The 17,158-nt window shown below is 36.5% G+C and overlaps 1 protein-coding gene across 1 annotated transcript in view; it reads left to right on the top strand.

Annotated features, from left to right (window-relative positions):
• Positions 1-9,614: 9,614 nt before the first annotated feature.
• LOC108572578 overlaps positions 9,615-17,158 on the top strand; it is a 22,168-nt gene continuing 14,624 nt past the window's right edge. Inside the window, exon 1 of the mRNA XM_017934839.1 lies at positions 9,615-9,863. Within this exon, the coding sequence (XP_017790328.1) occupies positions 9,615-9,863 (249 nt within the window). The remainder of the gene's footprint in view (positions 9,864-17,158) is intronic.

Genomic DNA, 17,158 nt, shown 5'->3' on the forward strand with positions numbered 1-17,158 from the left:
GTTCCCCTCACGTTGATGCGAGAATCGAGATAAAAGTTGAGAAGAATTCGCGTGGTAAAGCGCGTTTCTTTTTCTTTTTTTTTTTTCATCCCTTAGGAGGGTTAGGGCACGAATTAATTATTACTTGACGTTTTTCTTTTTATTTGCTTACAGAACGAACTACCGTCCCCATGCTTGGCAGTGCCTTTCCTGGGACCACTTTAGGTGAGTTGCCGCGACGTAGTAATGGAAATTTCTTTATTAAAATTTCATGCAATAAGATTGTTTGCCTTCCATCTTCCACGCTTTGCCGACCTCGATGTGATTCAAAGCACTCCACTCACGTTTATTATCGAGCGATATAGAGCACTCTTGCATTTTAAAGGGAAATCGATAGCTGGAGGTGGAGAACGTTAAAGAGCTTGATGCCGGGGTAAAAGTTTCTTCCCACATTCGTTGAACGAGGATAGCCGAAGTTTCGTATCAAGCTGACAAACCTGATTTATATCAGTCACAGTATGGTAGTAGCTCGCCGAATGGAACATAGTATTAGGTTGTTGAATATGAAATGACCAATTTCGCAACTACAGTAAGGTTTTCAGATACGGTTTCTAATAACGGCTGTTATACGTCAATTTAAATTGAGAAGATAAACAAACGTGAAGCAAAGTCAAGCTTAATGTTGACCAAAAGTATCGGTCATTTGAGAGTGAAATAATCGACGAACCATCACGATCGATGGATCGTCAATTGTTTCACTGTTCTATAGATGGTAGATTGTGTACGAGAGTGAATCGCAAATCGAGGTCAAATTTCACTGAGCATTTTTTATTGTGAAAATTTAAGAATGAAGTTGAAGGAAAGAAATGGAAGATTTTTTTTTAACGAAGGCATAAATAACCTTGTTTTTCTACAACTATAGCCTTATAAATAATCTTAGTTTCTACTAAAACTGTAGATGTGGAAAGTTTCATTGGTACCTCGGTTATTTTATGGAAGTTAAGGAAGTTTATTAGGTTATTTTGAAAGTTCCCGCGGTTTTAAGCCGTTCACTTTGAAAAACCGAAACTCCACTGTAATTAAATATTTTTATTTCAAATAATTTCCATAATGTTTACACTTTTGCCAACGAATACCAGAGCATTAATTCCTCATCCTCCATATACCCCTGATTTAGTTTTTTTTTATACTTTCTGAGATATTTGTAATTAAATTTAATAAAAAAAAAAATGTCGCGTTAAGGGCCTATTTTTCATTCCTTTTCTTCAAATAATGCAAATGGGGTTAAGAAGGAGAATTATGTTTCGAAGATATGTAAACAACACGAGCATCTTTCCCCCACTCCGCGTCAATGTATGACGCCACTAGCCCGCGACTTCGCCCTCAGCTTTGCCCGCGACTTCGCCCTCAGCTTTGCCCGCGGGCATCGGCGGGCGCCCTTGCCCGCCTGAAAGCCCGCTGAACGGCACTGACCTTTTTATACCGTTCGACTAAAAGTTTGTACGGGATTTCTTATTGAAACGAAACATTTCGGGCTGAAATTTCGCACAGACGTTAGTATTACCATTACCAACGCCTAGAAATCGAAACCCAAGAGAAAAAATCCTTACCGCCAATTTGGGGTTCAAGTCTGGGACGGACGTCCTCGCTGAATCCCCGGGCCGGTTCTAGCGGTTGGTGGTTTCGATGGAGAGTAGATAATCTTGCTTGAAAGAGGATAGACTCCTCGGTACTCTGAGCCCTTTTCAGGGCAGCATACACCAGATGAAACGAAACGTGTGTACAAGGTGGTGTACCGTGAATATTCTGAATACGAGAGAAGTGGAAAGCGAACGTTTGCTCTGATAAAAGAATAGTTACCCACGTTTTTCTCTCTGCAACGTTATACGCGGGACAGCGGATAATTTGATAAAAGAAACTTCTTACTGTGTTATACTTTTCAACGGTAGACAGATCTAACGTAGATAACGGGGGAACGTACGAGACTTGTGACTTTCTGGAATTTAATTCCAACTTCCCTGGAGATCGACGATTTGATCTAAATCCGAGGCTGAAGTTCGTCCTCGACACTGTATGCGCATACATAAGTAGGTATATTTGCTCGGCAGCCTGTCCCAGAAGTTCTTCCCATCGGGCCACTGGGCTGGCTTAGATATACCAAGTAAAAACAAAAGTTTCGTCATTTCGGTTATTAGTCCTCTCTTTTGCTTTCATTTTTTTCTTCTTCTTCTTTTTTCACCGTACGATAGTAAGTTGGTGCAAAAAATTGTCCTGCTAGAATATGTAAAGTAGAGGTTTAATTTTGAAAATGTTTTACACTTAAGCTTGAAGTATCTATTGCTCCACAATCTCTTTCTCTTTTTTATACGCTGCAAATTTTGTTTAAAAAATTTGAAGTATTTGTTAATTAAAAGGAACAGTAAGAAAAATGTTTCAACGAGAATAGTACTTTTAATTAACGTACAGAATATTTTTAATTATTTGGTAGAAGCGAGATTTGTCACATGCTTTTGTCCAATTTCGTTGATTTTGTAGAAACTGTTTGTAACATGAATCTGCTGGAAATAGCAAAATTTTTATATGTATTACGTTATTATATAAACATCCCAGTAATTATCTTGCAATCACATTAACCATAATAGTATGCACATTTAACACTATTGCACTATTCCCGGAAATGTACAAATTACATTTGCTAAATCAAGTTCGCTCGTTGATTAGAAGTGGCTTCTCACTTTTCCCTTTTAAACGGATACGAGTACTATATTTAACGATTATTAATGCATCGCTTGCAATAATACTAATTGATTATTCAATGTATTCATAATTACCGTGTACCATTGGTAATTAACAAATATTTACACTTCTGTTTTACCTTCTGTTGGTATTTTCTAAAAAAAAAAAAGAAAAAAAAATGCTAAATTTATGAAAAGTAGAGTAAAAATTGGAAGCTTAAATATAAAGCAATATTGGAATAGTTTTTTGATAACCTCGAATTGAATGTATATCGTAACATCGCGGAGGAACCTGCTGTTCCCAGGCTGCACTGTTATCGGAAAACAATTTTTCGTTGCTATGCAGAAATCGAAGATAGAACGTTCGATTCGACTAATTACGATGTCAACAGCTCGGCTCGACGATTAATGCAGGATATCGTGGCCGATTCAACACTGGTTTTTGCTTCCGTTGCGTTCGTTCAAGCGTTGCATAAGAGCTTAGTTTTTCCTCTGTTTTAATTGATTTTCGTCAGGTGACAGGAAATTTCATTTCAATTTAAGATCAGCTATCTGTGCCCACTGTGAATCCTTCACATTGCCCCAATTAGTTACTTTTGCACGTTTAATACTCGTCGTAGTTAATATTTTATTTCTTTATTCATGCTTTTCAAATTTTAGTCAATTCGAACTCTGTTTCGTGCATTCGTTCATTTACAATTGAAGTTGTTCTTTTTCCCCTAAATAATTAAGAAACGTCGTGTATCGCTGAAAATTGCAGTCTTGATATGTATTGTTGGTATTTTTGGTAATTATATCATTTCAGATATTCGTCGAGTTGTTGAAATTTCTTGAAAGAATAATTATAATTACATACGTATTTCCTTGTTTCAATACAATACAATAATTTTTCTCATTTCAATTAGAGAAATTAGCACAGAAAGCTTATAACTTCTTACAAATATTTATTTTTACATAATAAAAATGAGGGAAATGTTATTTGATCAAAAATGGAAAATAGCGGAAATTAATGAAATTATTTAAAACTGCTTCAGTGCTTTAATCGATATTTTTAGCAACGAAGTAAAATTTCAAAGTTATTTTTCATTTGATTTCATGAGAGTACATATAAGGTAATTTTCAATTTTTGTCAACGATTCGTACTCGACGTAAGTAGTACGAACAGAAACTACATTTAGATTAAATATTGAAAATATCTAAACTACAGATTCTTGAAATTGAAAAAAAAAAAAAAGAAAACAGACCTAGAGGTAATTTTGTAAAGCAGTTTTTTATATTTATTTTTCAATTTTAGGACACTAAATTATCATTAAAATCTGCTTAACGCATTTCACACAATATTCATATTTTTCTTGTATTATAAAAGTGATGAAAAGTAATAATTTATTTAGTAGAGAGAAAGCATTTGCACAATTAGCACATTTATATAAAATGTGCAGAAATGGTATAAATGAATTAGAAATTGAAGAATCTGCGTAAAGTAGAAAGTTGGAAGTAGTATAAATGAAACAATATCAGACGTAATTTTTTCATCAATCAAGATTGTATCTCACGGGTTTGTTAAGCTACTCCCTTTAATTGTACGTTCTTAACCTGTACGTGTTAGAGTGTAGTGCGTAATGTACGGAAAGGTTTCTTAGGAACTCTAGTTCGTCTTCCCTTTCCGTTTTCTACAAAATTACGAAATTCTTGGTGGTGTACTAACTTTCTACAAGCTTCTGCAACTTTCCGGTAACATTTCACGGGCTAACACCACTTTTAAATCGCGTTCTGAGTTCTTGAAACGTACGTGCAATCCCAACTCTACGAAACTTTACCGTATTACCTTCATTTCTCATTATCCAATTGCACATTCGTTTCGCTATTTTCACCCTTACATTTCGAATAATTTTTGCCTCAATTTCCTCTATTATTAGGTTGGTGCAAGTGAAACGTCGTTCTTTCAACAGTTGAAATATGTACGAAATTTTGTCCGATCGTGCAGTTTTTTAAATTATAGCCGAAAAAATTCATAATTACTGTCTAGGCGTGAGCAATTTAAGAATTTGTAGTGTGAAAGAGAGTCTTTCGCGTATGCTCACTTCAAACGTCAACGTTAATGACGACTGAATATTTGTTGAAATTAGATACTGGAAGGTGGTGAAAGAATGATGTCACGAGTATACATAACACTTAAACTTTAAATTTATTCTACAACTGTTGAATTAGAAAAACGCGTTAGACTGGTGATAATAATTTCTGTGTTGAATAGCTGATAGTTTTTTAGAATCTGTCGTCCTTTGAAGGAATTCGTGCTTAAATGATAAATGCGGACATGTGAAAATGGGAATGACGATATCTGATTGGTGGTTTTAATTTGGTAGAGGAAGCCGCCGTGACCCTCAGGTACTGCAAGTACTTTCGAGTAGGCATGTGTCGGATTTTCCCCATGCCTTAACCGTAGCAGGTAATATTTTATTAGTTGCCCTGACTCGACCACGGTAAATGAAAATTAACACGGCCGAGGTAAAATTCTTAATTCTACTACAAAAAGGGCAATCGTCGCTATACATTCAAAGAAGGTGAAATATGCACAATGGTTTTACTTATAATTAGTTTTACGCCTTAACAATTACTATCTGACGTGACGAATATTCAAGATATTCGCGCGATTCTTTTACGGGAGTTTAAATTTGGAAAAGCTGCGATAGAAACTGGTGAAAATACAAATTTCGCGTTTGAAGAAGTGTAAGAAATGCGAGATTCCGGCGGCAAAGTGGTGGCCTGGACTTTGTAACCCGGGAAGAGAAAGCGCGCGGGTACCTGAGGGTGCCATAAACTAAGCCCTTCTCCCGAAAAGTCCAACGAGGGGGCTCCAACGGTTTTTCGGAGCAACGTGGGATACGACGCGGAAAGGACATTCTGGAAATAGCCGTCGAGCAAGACGGACGCCGGAAATCTTAAGAAGCGCTTAGAAATAAAGAATAAGTTATTTTTGGGATACCACACTATCCGGATATTAGTTTTTTGTTTTCCGAGTGTTACTTACAGTTATTTCGCGTAAAAGAAATCTTGACCTGCCTACGCTTCCGCGGTACGATACTGTGTGAATGCGCGAGGGTCTATGGCCGGAGCGGTAAGGACCGGCGCGCCAGGTCGAGTGTTTGGGATAGCGCGAAAGATATTGAACGAATGTTTAGTTTTAGTAATCAGGCGAGGAGTGCGTGAGTGCGTGTGTGTTTTCTTCTAACGAAAAGTGTGCATGTATGCAAGATGACATTAGGGTGAATGCGAGGGAGCGAAGGGCAGTATGAATCCAGCGATTGATTGAGCGACATCCTTAGCGTAGCACCTAGCAGTATAAAGTATTAATAAATATAGCATAGTCAAAAATCCGTTGGAGTTTACTATCCCTCCTCACATAAATCCCCTACATAAATGTTGAGACAGTTGAACGTTAATGTGCAAAATTGAAGATTGAAGATGAGCCAAGAGGAAGGCCAGATAGGATCTAGAGTGATTACGTTTTAAGAAAAATTATTTAAACCATCCACGGTGAAGAATTCACTCGACCTTGCCTCGACAGAGTACTATTTCTTCAAACACTTGAGCAATTTTTTTAACAAGTAAATTATCTCGAAATGAAGACACTGTAAAAGCAGCGTTCAAAGAATTTTTTCATTCAAAGGCTTTTATCAATTTGGAATAACGAATTTATTTAGTGAATCGTGTGGATATTATTTGAATTAACCCTGGAATACTGACATTGATTATTTCTTATATTTATATTTTTTTTTTATTGATTTTATTATAATCTAACGACATGTTCCAAAGTTCCTTGAAGCATTGTATTCCCTGTGTCAGTGTTTTAGATTTAATTTAGAGAAACATAATGTATAGTTGGGGCCACGATATAGCGAGGTCGTAAATTAAACTCTCAAGAATCGGCACCGATTGATGTTGCGGCACTCAAGGCCCTGTGTTGCAGTCTGTTTGAGGGTTCCAACAATAAACGAATGGTAGCATATGATTTGGTACTTCAAGTAGAAAATGGTATTTCATTTACAAATGGAAAATATGTTAATATTAAAGCTACACAATCCTTTTGCATTTTCTATCTGCATCTTGTAACCGTACTTCCAAATGCGGCTTTTCCCAGAAGAAAAAAACCCTAAATTGTCCTAGCTGAACTCAATTTTCAGTAAATATATTAGAATCAGTTTGACTTTCGCTGGATACAAGAATTCTTTGTACGGTCCTGACCATGGTTTCAAGTACTTATCTGCTCGTATCTCTGTCAATTTTCGGGTCCCGGCAGCTAAAACATGTTTACTTTGACGCCTAACCGATTTTACGACCTCGCTATATCGTGGCCCCGACTATATCTAAAGTTTGATTTGAAAAAAAAAAACGACGTTTCATATGCACCAGCTTGATACAATTCTGTAACGATGAATGTTGATCTGACATATAAAAATTGGTAAAATTATGGATTAATTTTCTTTAAAATTAATTACTTAATTTTCACGTGGTGAAATTTTTTATTGCAAAGAAGAAAAGGAGAGAAGGAAAGGAAAGCTTGAGCGAGGAACACGATTTTAATAAAAATTTTGTAAAGCACGACTACTAGGGTATACCTGCAAAAGTAATATAACGATAAATTTAGTTCCCGAATGAAATACGTGGAGAATTTGAATACGTTCTATATAAAGTCCGAAGCAAGTTTAAAGTCTATGTACGTTCTATTACAAAGTCCGAGTATGTCCTCTATGCAATCTGGTGAATGTTCAAATAGAATTCCAGAATAATTCCGTCAGTTGGATGTTCCGAATATTTGTGATTTTAATATTCACTTTAGTATCCAGGTTAAACAATTTCCTCGCTCGTTTGTTTTCTTATTAATCTCATCTATTATGCGCTGTTACTGATTGAACTATCAATTGATATTTTAACGAAACGTTCTAGATTAAACGAAGTCGATAGCTGATACGTTGCATGAATGTTGTTTAGTGAAAGTATCAAATATTTCTCCGTATGTTAGAGCAAAGTAATTGTAATTTTTTTCATAATTACTTGATTTTTCAATTACTCGTATTTTCCATAATGTGACACTTTTATCAAGATGACGTAGAAAGTAATTAGGCGGTTAATTAAAATTAAATTAATTCGTTAAAATAACGTCACGATCTGTGCTATGTAAAATATAGATTTAGCATAAATTTCGGAATGGAAGAAATGAAATTCTTGTGTTATAATCATTTTCACCCCCGAAAGAAGATCGTTTAAATATCGAAGGGCACTTACTTAGGAGTTATTAGTGAAATTGAGATAGATCGTTTGGAACAGTTACGAACAGTGTTTGTGCCAGTGAAATAGTTAGGTTAGATTGTTAAAAATCTCTAATATGACAAGCTGAAACGTTTTTAAGTAGATTATTTTTCGATACAACTTAGAATTCACGATGAACATAACCTAGAAAGTATTCCTACGTATTAAAATGGTGTATTTATTAATTCTTATATTGGATATCGCTGTGTTTGGTTCACTATACCGAACATTGTCCTTAAACACTTCATATTGATTTTCCTGTGTTGCACGTGCAGTTTTGTTTGATACGACGATGGTGTATTTGAACATTCTTGATACGTTCCGTCGGTAAAATCAATAACACCAGCTTAGTTTGTAAAAAGAAAAGAAAAAAAATAACTATTGCAACATGAAAATGGTGTTAATGTAAAAACTGGGTCAAATGGATATACGTATGCACGAATGCATATATTTCTATAACTTGTTTCCATTGTTTTGCCCGCTATGCAACTACGGAATCTGCCCTTTAAGGTAGCTATCAGCGTGTCGTGGGTGTGAAAAGGTTCTCAACAGAGACTTTCGAGGCTTTTGTCGAAGTTATTCTCAGTTTTACGTCTTGTTGCTTTGTCGATTGTTGGAGAAACACTGTGCAGACTGCACGCGTCGTTCTGAAAGCAAACTGCGTGCGGGCGCCTGCACGGGCAATCAAATACAAGGGCGCCCGCACGGGCAATCAAATGCAAGGGCGCCCGCGTCACGCTGAAAGCGGCTGAAAGTTGGTGTTGATAAAGAAACAAGAAAATCGAACTGTGAACTGTTTAAAATTGTACCGAATTAATTGCTAAATTATCTACATTTCGAATGTTTGAAAAATAAGAAAGATGCGTTTATACTTCATCGCTTATTATTTAATATAAATATTTTGATAACGTGTACGTTTATTAGTGAATTAATATAAATCGTAGATCAAACTCGAAAGAAATGATTGTGTTTGAATGTATATTACTAAATTGGCTAAATTGTCTGAAAATTCATTTCTTTGCAAAATATTCACGGAGATTTTTTTCTGTTATGTATGAAAATTGTTAAATTATATTTTTCAAATCTCTGAACGTGTAAGTGATGGTATCAATGTATCTTCCTTATTTTCCAAATATTCAAACTTTGGATTAATTAATAAATTGTGCATAAATTTATTTGATTTATTTTCACCGAAATGTCTTACGAAAGATTAAAGTTACGAAAAACAATATTCCCACAAATATTGTTCGGTGTACAGGCGAACATTAGGTGGTCTAAATAATTGTCCTTTAAGTATACCACTGAGGAAGAATCCAACTCTCGCACGAAGTCACATTTCACAAAACATCCTAGAAAATAATCTAACGACGAATACAACGAAACGGCCGGTGCAATTGTAATTGGCTAACGAGAAGTGATACGGTTAAAGTTTCCCAGAGTCGTGATTAACGCAAAATCATTTATCACCGTGGTATCAAATGAAAACTGTGTTCGCAAACATGATAGTGACCTGATTTGAAGGATCTGTTGGTGAAGGAGGCGGAGGGAGTGATTTGACGGTTTCTTTGGTCGTGCCGACAGAAGCTCTGGAGGATGGGTTCCCGAAGGAGCGGTACTGGCTGGAGCCGTGTGAACGCAGGCGTTCTAAAGGAACGGGCCAACATGTCGTTTATGCTGGTGGTCATGTTCTTCGCCGTGTTCGGCTTGATCGTCCTTACGGAGATATTCCTGATCGACGAGAGGCGTGGCGTGGGCATAGGTGGTACCGGGGCCCTAGGAGGTCACAGGAGCGGACATCGATTGCCGGCTGCGCCCGATCGTCCGGATTACGGTGAAATCGGAGTAAGTATGCAATTAGGACCATCTGTATCCACTTAATTAAACTCGCCACGGCCGATATGAATCTCTCTCTCTCTCTCTATCCGGTTATATTTAGCAGCTGCACTGGAAACAAATGCCAGTGGAAAATTGGTCGAATCGTTTCAACGACAGTGAACAGGGACAGAAGTTTCTCAATTAATCGAGCCGCGACGCGTTTAACGAATTATTTACCAGCGCTCGATGGACCGCGCTCGTCAAGCGCTGTTTATTTTTGTTTTGTTAACCACTTTAATCGTCGTTAGACCCGGGCAAATATTGATCCGTCCAGGGAGGGATTTGTGAATGGAGGGGAAAGAAAAAATTCCCCGGGAAAATAGTTCGTCCTTTTGTTTGAACGTCGATCGCGGATCGATGAAACGGTGAATATTTCAGATGATTCGAGTGTATGTGTATGTATAGCGCTGTTCGTAAGTGTTGGGACACTTGCTGAATTTGAAGTATAGCGAGGTGAATTCTATCTGGACTTCTTTGAGATTGTTGGAATTTAAGGGTAATAAATTGAAGATGGTATTCAATTATAAATCTTCTTTATTTTATACGCGAGGAAAGCACGTCGCTACGCAAACCAATAAGAAAATCTAAATTACGCTAAAGAAAGAAAAACATTTCAGCGTCCACCCCATACTAAACAGATGGTTACTATGTCATTCTTCTATATGTGTTTATATTAATCTGTCTTTGTATGTTGATCATTTTTGCTGTTACTACTACTACTACACACACACACTCATTCCTCCTAATAATACAACAGAGATATATCAAAATCTACTAACGTCTGCTGAGATCTATTAAAATCTACTGTATTCTGTTACATTTTACTAAGATCTATTGAAATCTGCTGAATTCTATAAAAGTCTTCTTGTTGAAATCTGAAATCTGCCGAAATCTATTCAATTCTACTGAACTCCGCAGAAATCTACCGAAACCTACTAAAAGTCTACTGTATTTTATTAATGTCTATTGAAATTTTTTTTTATAGTCGGAATAGACCAAAGTCTGTTGAATTCTACCGAGTTCTACTAAACTCTATTAAAGTCGGCTAAATTTTATTCAAATCTACTGAAGTCTGTAAAATTATTTCACACACGAAAGTAGGATCCTAGAAAGGAATGATTAGTTCTAGAATCTCGAAATATGACAAGTACATTTTATTAATATAGGACACTAACTTTGTTGAAGAAATGTAATTTAAAAAATTGTAGAACGAGAAGGCCCTTTTGTCTCAAATGTAAAGGTTCGTTGAAAATATTGATCTAAATTATAAAATTCGACACGAGCTTATATGCATTCCTTGCTAAACGAACGCGTGTAAGTATACGTATACTTATTTACCCCTGTCAGATAAACGTTTCCGACGAATTACGAGTGCCGTTTATTAATTTCGTTTCGTCGTTACTGCTGAACGAATTCAAATTTTTTCTCTAACGTAATTGACGTGATTCAAGAAATGCACCGACTCGTCGAATCACGTCGGCAGCTAATTTAAAAGAAATTTGTTTGTTAATTGGGATTCAGTTGGCGCAGAGATGAAATTTCTGGTATCGCAGCTTGGTCGCGTATGAAACACTGTGGACGATTCGAAATGTCATACTGTAACGAGGATGCATATCGAATTATGGTTTTATATGTGTACATATGTCGTGGCTGCATTAACGTTTACGATGACTTGTTAACGATACCGATAACGTAAGTATCTCTGTCAACGTACAAACGCACTTACATACACGTGTATACTGCTGTTATGTATGTATAAACTGGTATCGAAGTGAGAAGTGCAACAATCTGATGATACGAGCTAATTATCGTGGTTTTTGCTCGTGGTTCGTGCATAGACTTAAATAGAACTGCGTTGATTTCGTGAAACGGTAGCACAGTGATTGACGGGAATAGTATAGTATAGCGTCGGTATTGAAAAATTTAGTATTTTATGCTGGAAATAGATTGCAATGTTTCTCCTAAATGGTTTAGGAAATTTAAACGGTAGGAAATTAAGTCTAATCAATCTCATTCTGATAAAATAGTAAAATCCTTGGACTAATAATTGTTAAAAATGTAAAAGAACCAGATAAAGATATCGATTAATTAAACATATACTTAATTTTATATATTCAATTTTAGGCAAAATTGATATAGATGTAATAATTCTAATTATTACAAAAAATATCGTTTTTCCTGTCCAGTTTAGTTTTCCTGAACACAAAAGAATAGATAGAATGTAAATGTGTCTCATTTTGGAAAATTAATCCCAGAAAGTGATTTTTTGAATCTCAGAATTCAAATCTATGATAATTTTGTCGTTTCCATTCGGGTCAAATATGACCCAATGCTAAAATCTTCCTACTCGAGCGAAAGTACATCTTTGTTTTATTTTACCAGGCATCGTGTTGTTTAAAATTATACAAATATATTAGGATTAAACTAACAAGTATATTTATGATATAAGGAGAGGAGAGTTGTTTCCCTATTTTGAATGTCATACCGATTGAAACAAGGCATATCTAAAAGCCGGGTCAGTAATGACCCGGTACCCATCGTCCTAAGGATAAACATAAAGGAAGAGTACGGTATGTAACATAGCTCAAAATAGTCTTATATGACTAGTATAGTAATAGTCCCATAGACAGATGAACTTTTAATATAATAAATCTGCAAATCGTATGTTTCAAATTTTTCACAATCTCAGATAAACAAAAAGTTGTAAACAGTGACCTTTGCAATTTTTTCCAAATTTTTGGTACACGTCATCTAGTAAACTAATCCTTCTAACTTCTCAAAAGAACTCAAGTGATTTGGTTCAATTTCAGGAAAGTTGTACTGTTCTAAAATTGGCCGGAAATGAATGATCGCGACACGATCGTTGATACATCACGACGCGCGTTGCCTATTAAAATCAGCCACAGCGAAAGGGTTAAGATAAATTTGCCCGAAAACGGTCGTTGACCCCGTTCAACTGGATCTTTTGTACGTACAAAGTAGAAGTAACGATCGCGTATGGTTCACGGGGTCTAAGGTGAACCTGGTCCTCCTCACCGTCAGGCCGGGAACCATTTTAATCTCCGCTATAAAGTTCGCAATCATCGTGAATAAAAGGGAGCAGATTATGACCTAAAATTGTGCTTTGGTGTCTGCGGTTCACCCTCGGGGAAATTAAAATGTCTCGATGGTCGTCGGCAATCCGTGACAACCGAGTTACTTCTCCTGACCGTTTGGAGAACTTTCTTCGGGTCTTCTCTCTTTCCTTTCTCCTCCTCCTTCTTCGCCCCTCTGCTTTACTGTTCATCCTCTCTCCTCTCTCTCTCTCTCTCTTGGTGGTAATAAGCAAGAGATATCTGGCGAGCTCGGTGAACGGAGCGAATTCTCTCTATTGGAGAACTCCCACGTCGCTCGCGGAGTCGATAATCCTCAAACGTTTCCTGTTGGAAGCAAAAGGGAACTGGTAAAAGACTTTCAAACTAATGGCAAGGGCTCAACTTTATACTCGGTCGCTCTTTGTTCGTACAAAGCGGAAGAAAAGTGGAGACGGAAAACTTTGCCATCCTGGTCCATCGATTTCTTCCTGTCACTGCTTTTCTCTCCCGCCCTCTCTGCCACCGCCCACCCCCGCAGTGCTCCTACTTTTATTCCTCCCTTTTATTTCGTACTCCTGCGTCTCTTCCTTTAGCGTTGTTCCGCCTTTCCCCGACGTGATCTGGCTGTTTTATATGCTTCCACTGCTTCTCCTCTATGCCCGTGCACCGGACAATGATTCACAGGGAACCGAGTCGAATAAGAGCGAACTGCTCGCGTGGTATCGGTATATACCAGCCATTTCAAACGATATCGATTGCACCCTGTTTTTCCCGTGCTTCGAGTTTTCCAGCCGCGGCGACGTGAAGGGGTGAAGTACGAGTCGCGTCGAAAAGTCTCATACGACCAACATTGTAAATAGTTGAACAGCGAGAAATACAGATTCTTCTGCTTCAGTGTTTTGAGATAGTTGTATCTGAGGAATGTTACTTTGAATAGTTAAAATGTTGAACAAGTGTTTCTTAGATTTCAAATTAACGTTTTTTGTTAGGTATAACGTAACAGTCGAAGTATTTTTTAATCCTGCGTAAGCAAGCTGGATCCTTGATGACCCGAACGAATTTTTATTTTTATTGAAAAAAGTTTGATTCACTTGGCTCAACGAGCAATTGTGTAATGTAGCAGAGACTTTGGTAAGTAACTTTAGAATATTTCTAGATTTTTTGAAAGCTTGGAAGAGTAAAAAAATTAGAATCGAATATAAACGAACCAGTTTGCTTATGCAGTGCGAGAAAATATGTTTGCCTATGGAGCAATTTCACTTGCAATTTGAATATGTCATCGTTATAGGTGCAATATTGTTATAGAGATAATATAACAGTGGAAGCATTTTTTAGTGTGCAATCTTGCAATATGATTTTTGTACCCAATGAATTTTATATATAATTGTTGGAGAAATTAGTAGATAGAAATTTAATTGCATCTTGTTTTAACCCTCTATTTTTTACTATAAAAAGTCAGCGCATAGTAATATTAAATTGGTAAATAGAAATTTGGGTAAGGTTTAATTAGCTGCTGTTTTAAATAATTTTCCAGGATCCAGGTTTTCTTTTTATTCAAATTCCACTTTATTTACTTTTTTAGTAGAGAAAGTTAGATGAGCACCAAATTAAGTAGCAATAACGCAAACGACAGATAAAGTTAAATTGGATACCTAAGATCTGTTAAATTTAGTAAATTATATTTCAGTTCTACTTTACCTTAACATTTAACACGGAAATCAAATTGATAATCAAAGAAATTTACTTGTACGAACTTTTGCAGAATGATTTCAGTTAAAATTGTGATTCTATTCGAACTCGTGTAACCTGGGAAATATATTTCCATATCTCTCCACCTACAGTCGGCAGTCAAAACAATCAATTATTTGATTTATCGATACGGCATGGTTGGCAAAGTAAATATTTGTCAGCTACTTCTGAAAATATGAAATAATGGAAGGAAATGGAAAATAATTAAAAGTGCATTTTTACAAAGTGTGTTTATACATTTCACTTGATGAATCGATCGAATGAATTGTTACGTCGAGTATTTTAAAAATTAATTAAAATAAAAAATAAAAAATTTCTAACCATTATAAAATTACAATGCAATAACGAAAATGTGTATTTTCATTGCGTTTAAATTTATCACGTTATGCATTTCGTTGCATATGTATGTATATAGTATATTTATTTATTCAGCCTCACAGCCATGAATAGGTATTGCATATGCATATTAAAAGTAATAAAAATGAATGTAGCAAAGAATAACAGAAAATTTTAATCATCGATATTTGTACACAAAAATATTTCTCGATCGTTGAGTCGACGAACAATTCAACAGATTTCATCGAGAAAAGCTTTTCACCTTTTCCTTCCACCGGAATGTCTTCGTATCGTTCCAGGACAGAAACCTTTTAGATTAAACTCTATTCTAGCGCTTCTCGCCTCCTTTTTTTCCCTCCATCCCGCACTGTCTTCCTCGGCGGTATTTTTCTCAAAGCGCCGTTTCTACATTTCCTGGTTCCGGCGAGTCTGAAAAAGCGACATCGAGTTTAGGGAGTAAATTGGTCTCAGATGATTTCCGAGATGGAAAAGTGGCTTCGCCCAGCAGGAAATAGCTTTTACAGGAATGGTACACGTGACTCTGTTGAACTGTAATGTAGAGCCCATTGAGAATGAACGGGGATTCTATTGAGCCGTAATAAATACGGGCTCGATTCGTTCGATCAGATCTTTAATTTCGTTCCTCGTCCTTTGCACCTCTGAAATTCAAATGAAACTGTATTGATTTCGCCCGTGGCCAGCTTGGTGATAAAGTGCTTTAATTAGTAATAAACTGTTAAAATAGAAAAGAGGTCGAAGGAAAGGAAGACTGGTTGGGGATGTACAATGAAGTTTTGCAAAAACTTTAACTTCAAGTTAAAGAGCTGAAAGTAACTGTGGGGGAAAAAGGACGGAGTAAAGTTGATTAACTTTGTAATTAATCAGTCGGCGAAATTATGCGAGAATATTGATCGTAATTTATACACGTAACGAGTAGAACGCCTCGTTTCTCCATTATTACAGAGGTAATTTTCTATCTACGCAAAAATTGATACGTTAAAAGTGTTCGCGATTTGCTCTGTGATTGCAAAAGTGTCCACTACAAATTACTCTTTTTCTCTATTGCTCCGGTGTACGAATTCGTAACAGCGGGAGCTAGAAGAAATTGTTTCGTGTATAATGATTTACCCTCGAGGTTCGTTTGTTTGAAAGTTAGGAAAGTTTAGAAACTAGAATTTCGCGTTGGAAAATATTCATGGGTGGTAGTTTTTAATTAAAAAAATGTTTGCGAAACGAAGAAGCGCTAGCTGTCGTGCAGATCGAGGAAAGGGCAAAGAGCAAACAAACGGTTCTTTGGTTGGTGGAAAGTTGAACAAGAAACGTGGACAAAGTTCGTGCTCGCGTTCAGATTGATTTTTAGTTATGCATGCGTGTGCTTGATTAATTGCACGACGTGCTTGGCATAGTTAGCTTCTTGTGGGTCATTATTCTTGCTCGTGTAGGAGTGGGAATGCTGACTTTGGTGTAATTTGTTTTACTGCTGTAATTCATTTATTAACGATGCAGTGTTTTCTGAAAATAGCTCAAATCTCGCCTCAAATTTATTCTTGCTGGCTCGATTGTATACAGGGTGGGTCACGTAATAATAACAGGCTTTTTAATTATCTTTTTTAACTACGGTGGCGCGAGAAAATTTTTGCACGTAATTTAAATGGTTCTAAAGGGTGAAATTTTCAATCAAATGAGAAACTTCCTTTCGTTTTCTGCCATTTTCGAAGCTGACGAAATTTTTCTTCCATTTTATTCACACTTTGAAGCTATTTAAATTACGTGTAACAATTTTCTTGTACTACCATAGCTAGAGAATATAATTAGGTAGCCTGTATCGTATTAAACTGTTTATTAAACAAATATTATTTGATTACTTTCTGTATATAGTTTGTATTTGTACATTCAATTTTCCTAATTGGATAAACTAGACAGTGAAATTCTCTATACCCTGTCCAATTTAAGAATAACCTCGCTTCGCGCATGGGACGTGCCTAAGGCAGGGCTAGAACGTCCAAACTTAACCGCCTAAGCTTTTCTCCGTCTTACCCTCTGCTACGCTCTCTGTCTATGCGCAGAACGGACGAGAATCGGTCCGGGAGCGAGGTTATTCTT

The sequence above is a fragment of the Habropoda laboriosa genome, unplaced genomic scaffold (assembly GCF_001263275.1).
Source record: "Habropoda laboriosa isolate 0110345459 unplaced genomic scaffold, ASM126327v1 scaffold147, whole genome shotgun sequence".
NCBI lineage: Eukaryota > Metazoa > Arthropoda > Insecta > Hymenoptera > Apidae > Habropoda > Habropoda laboriosa.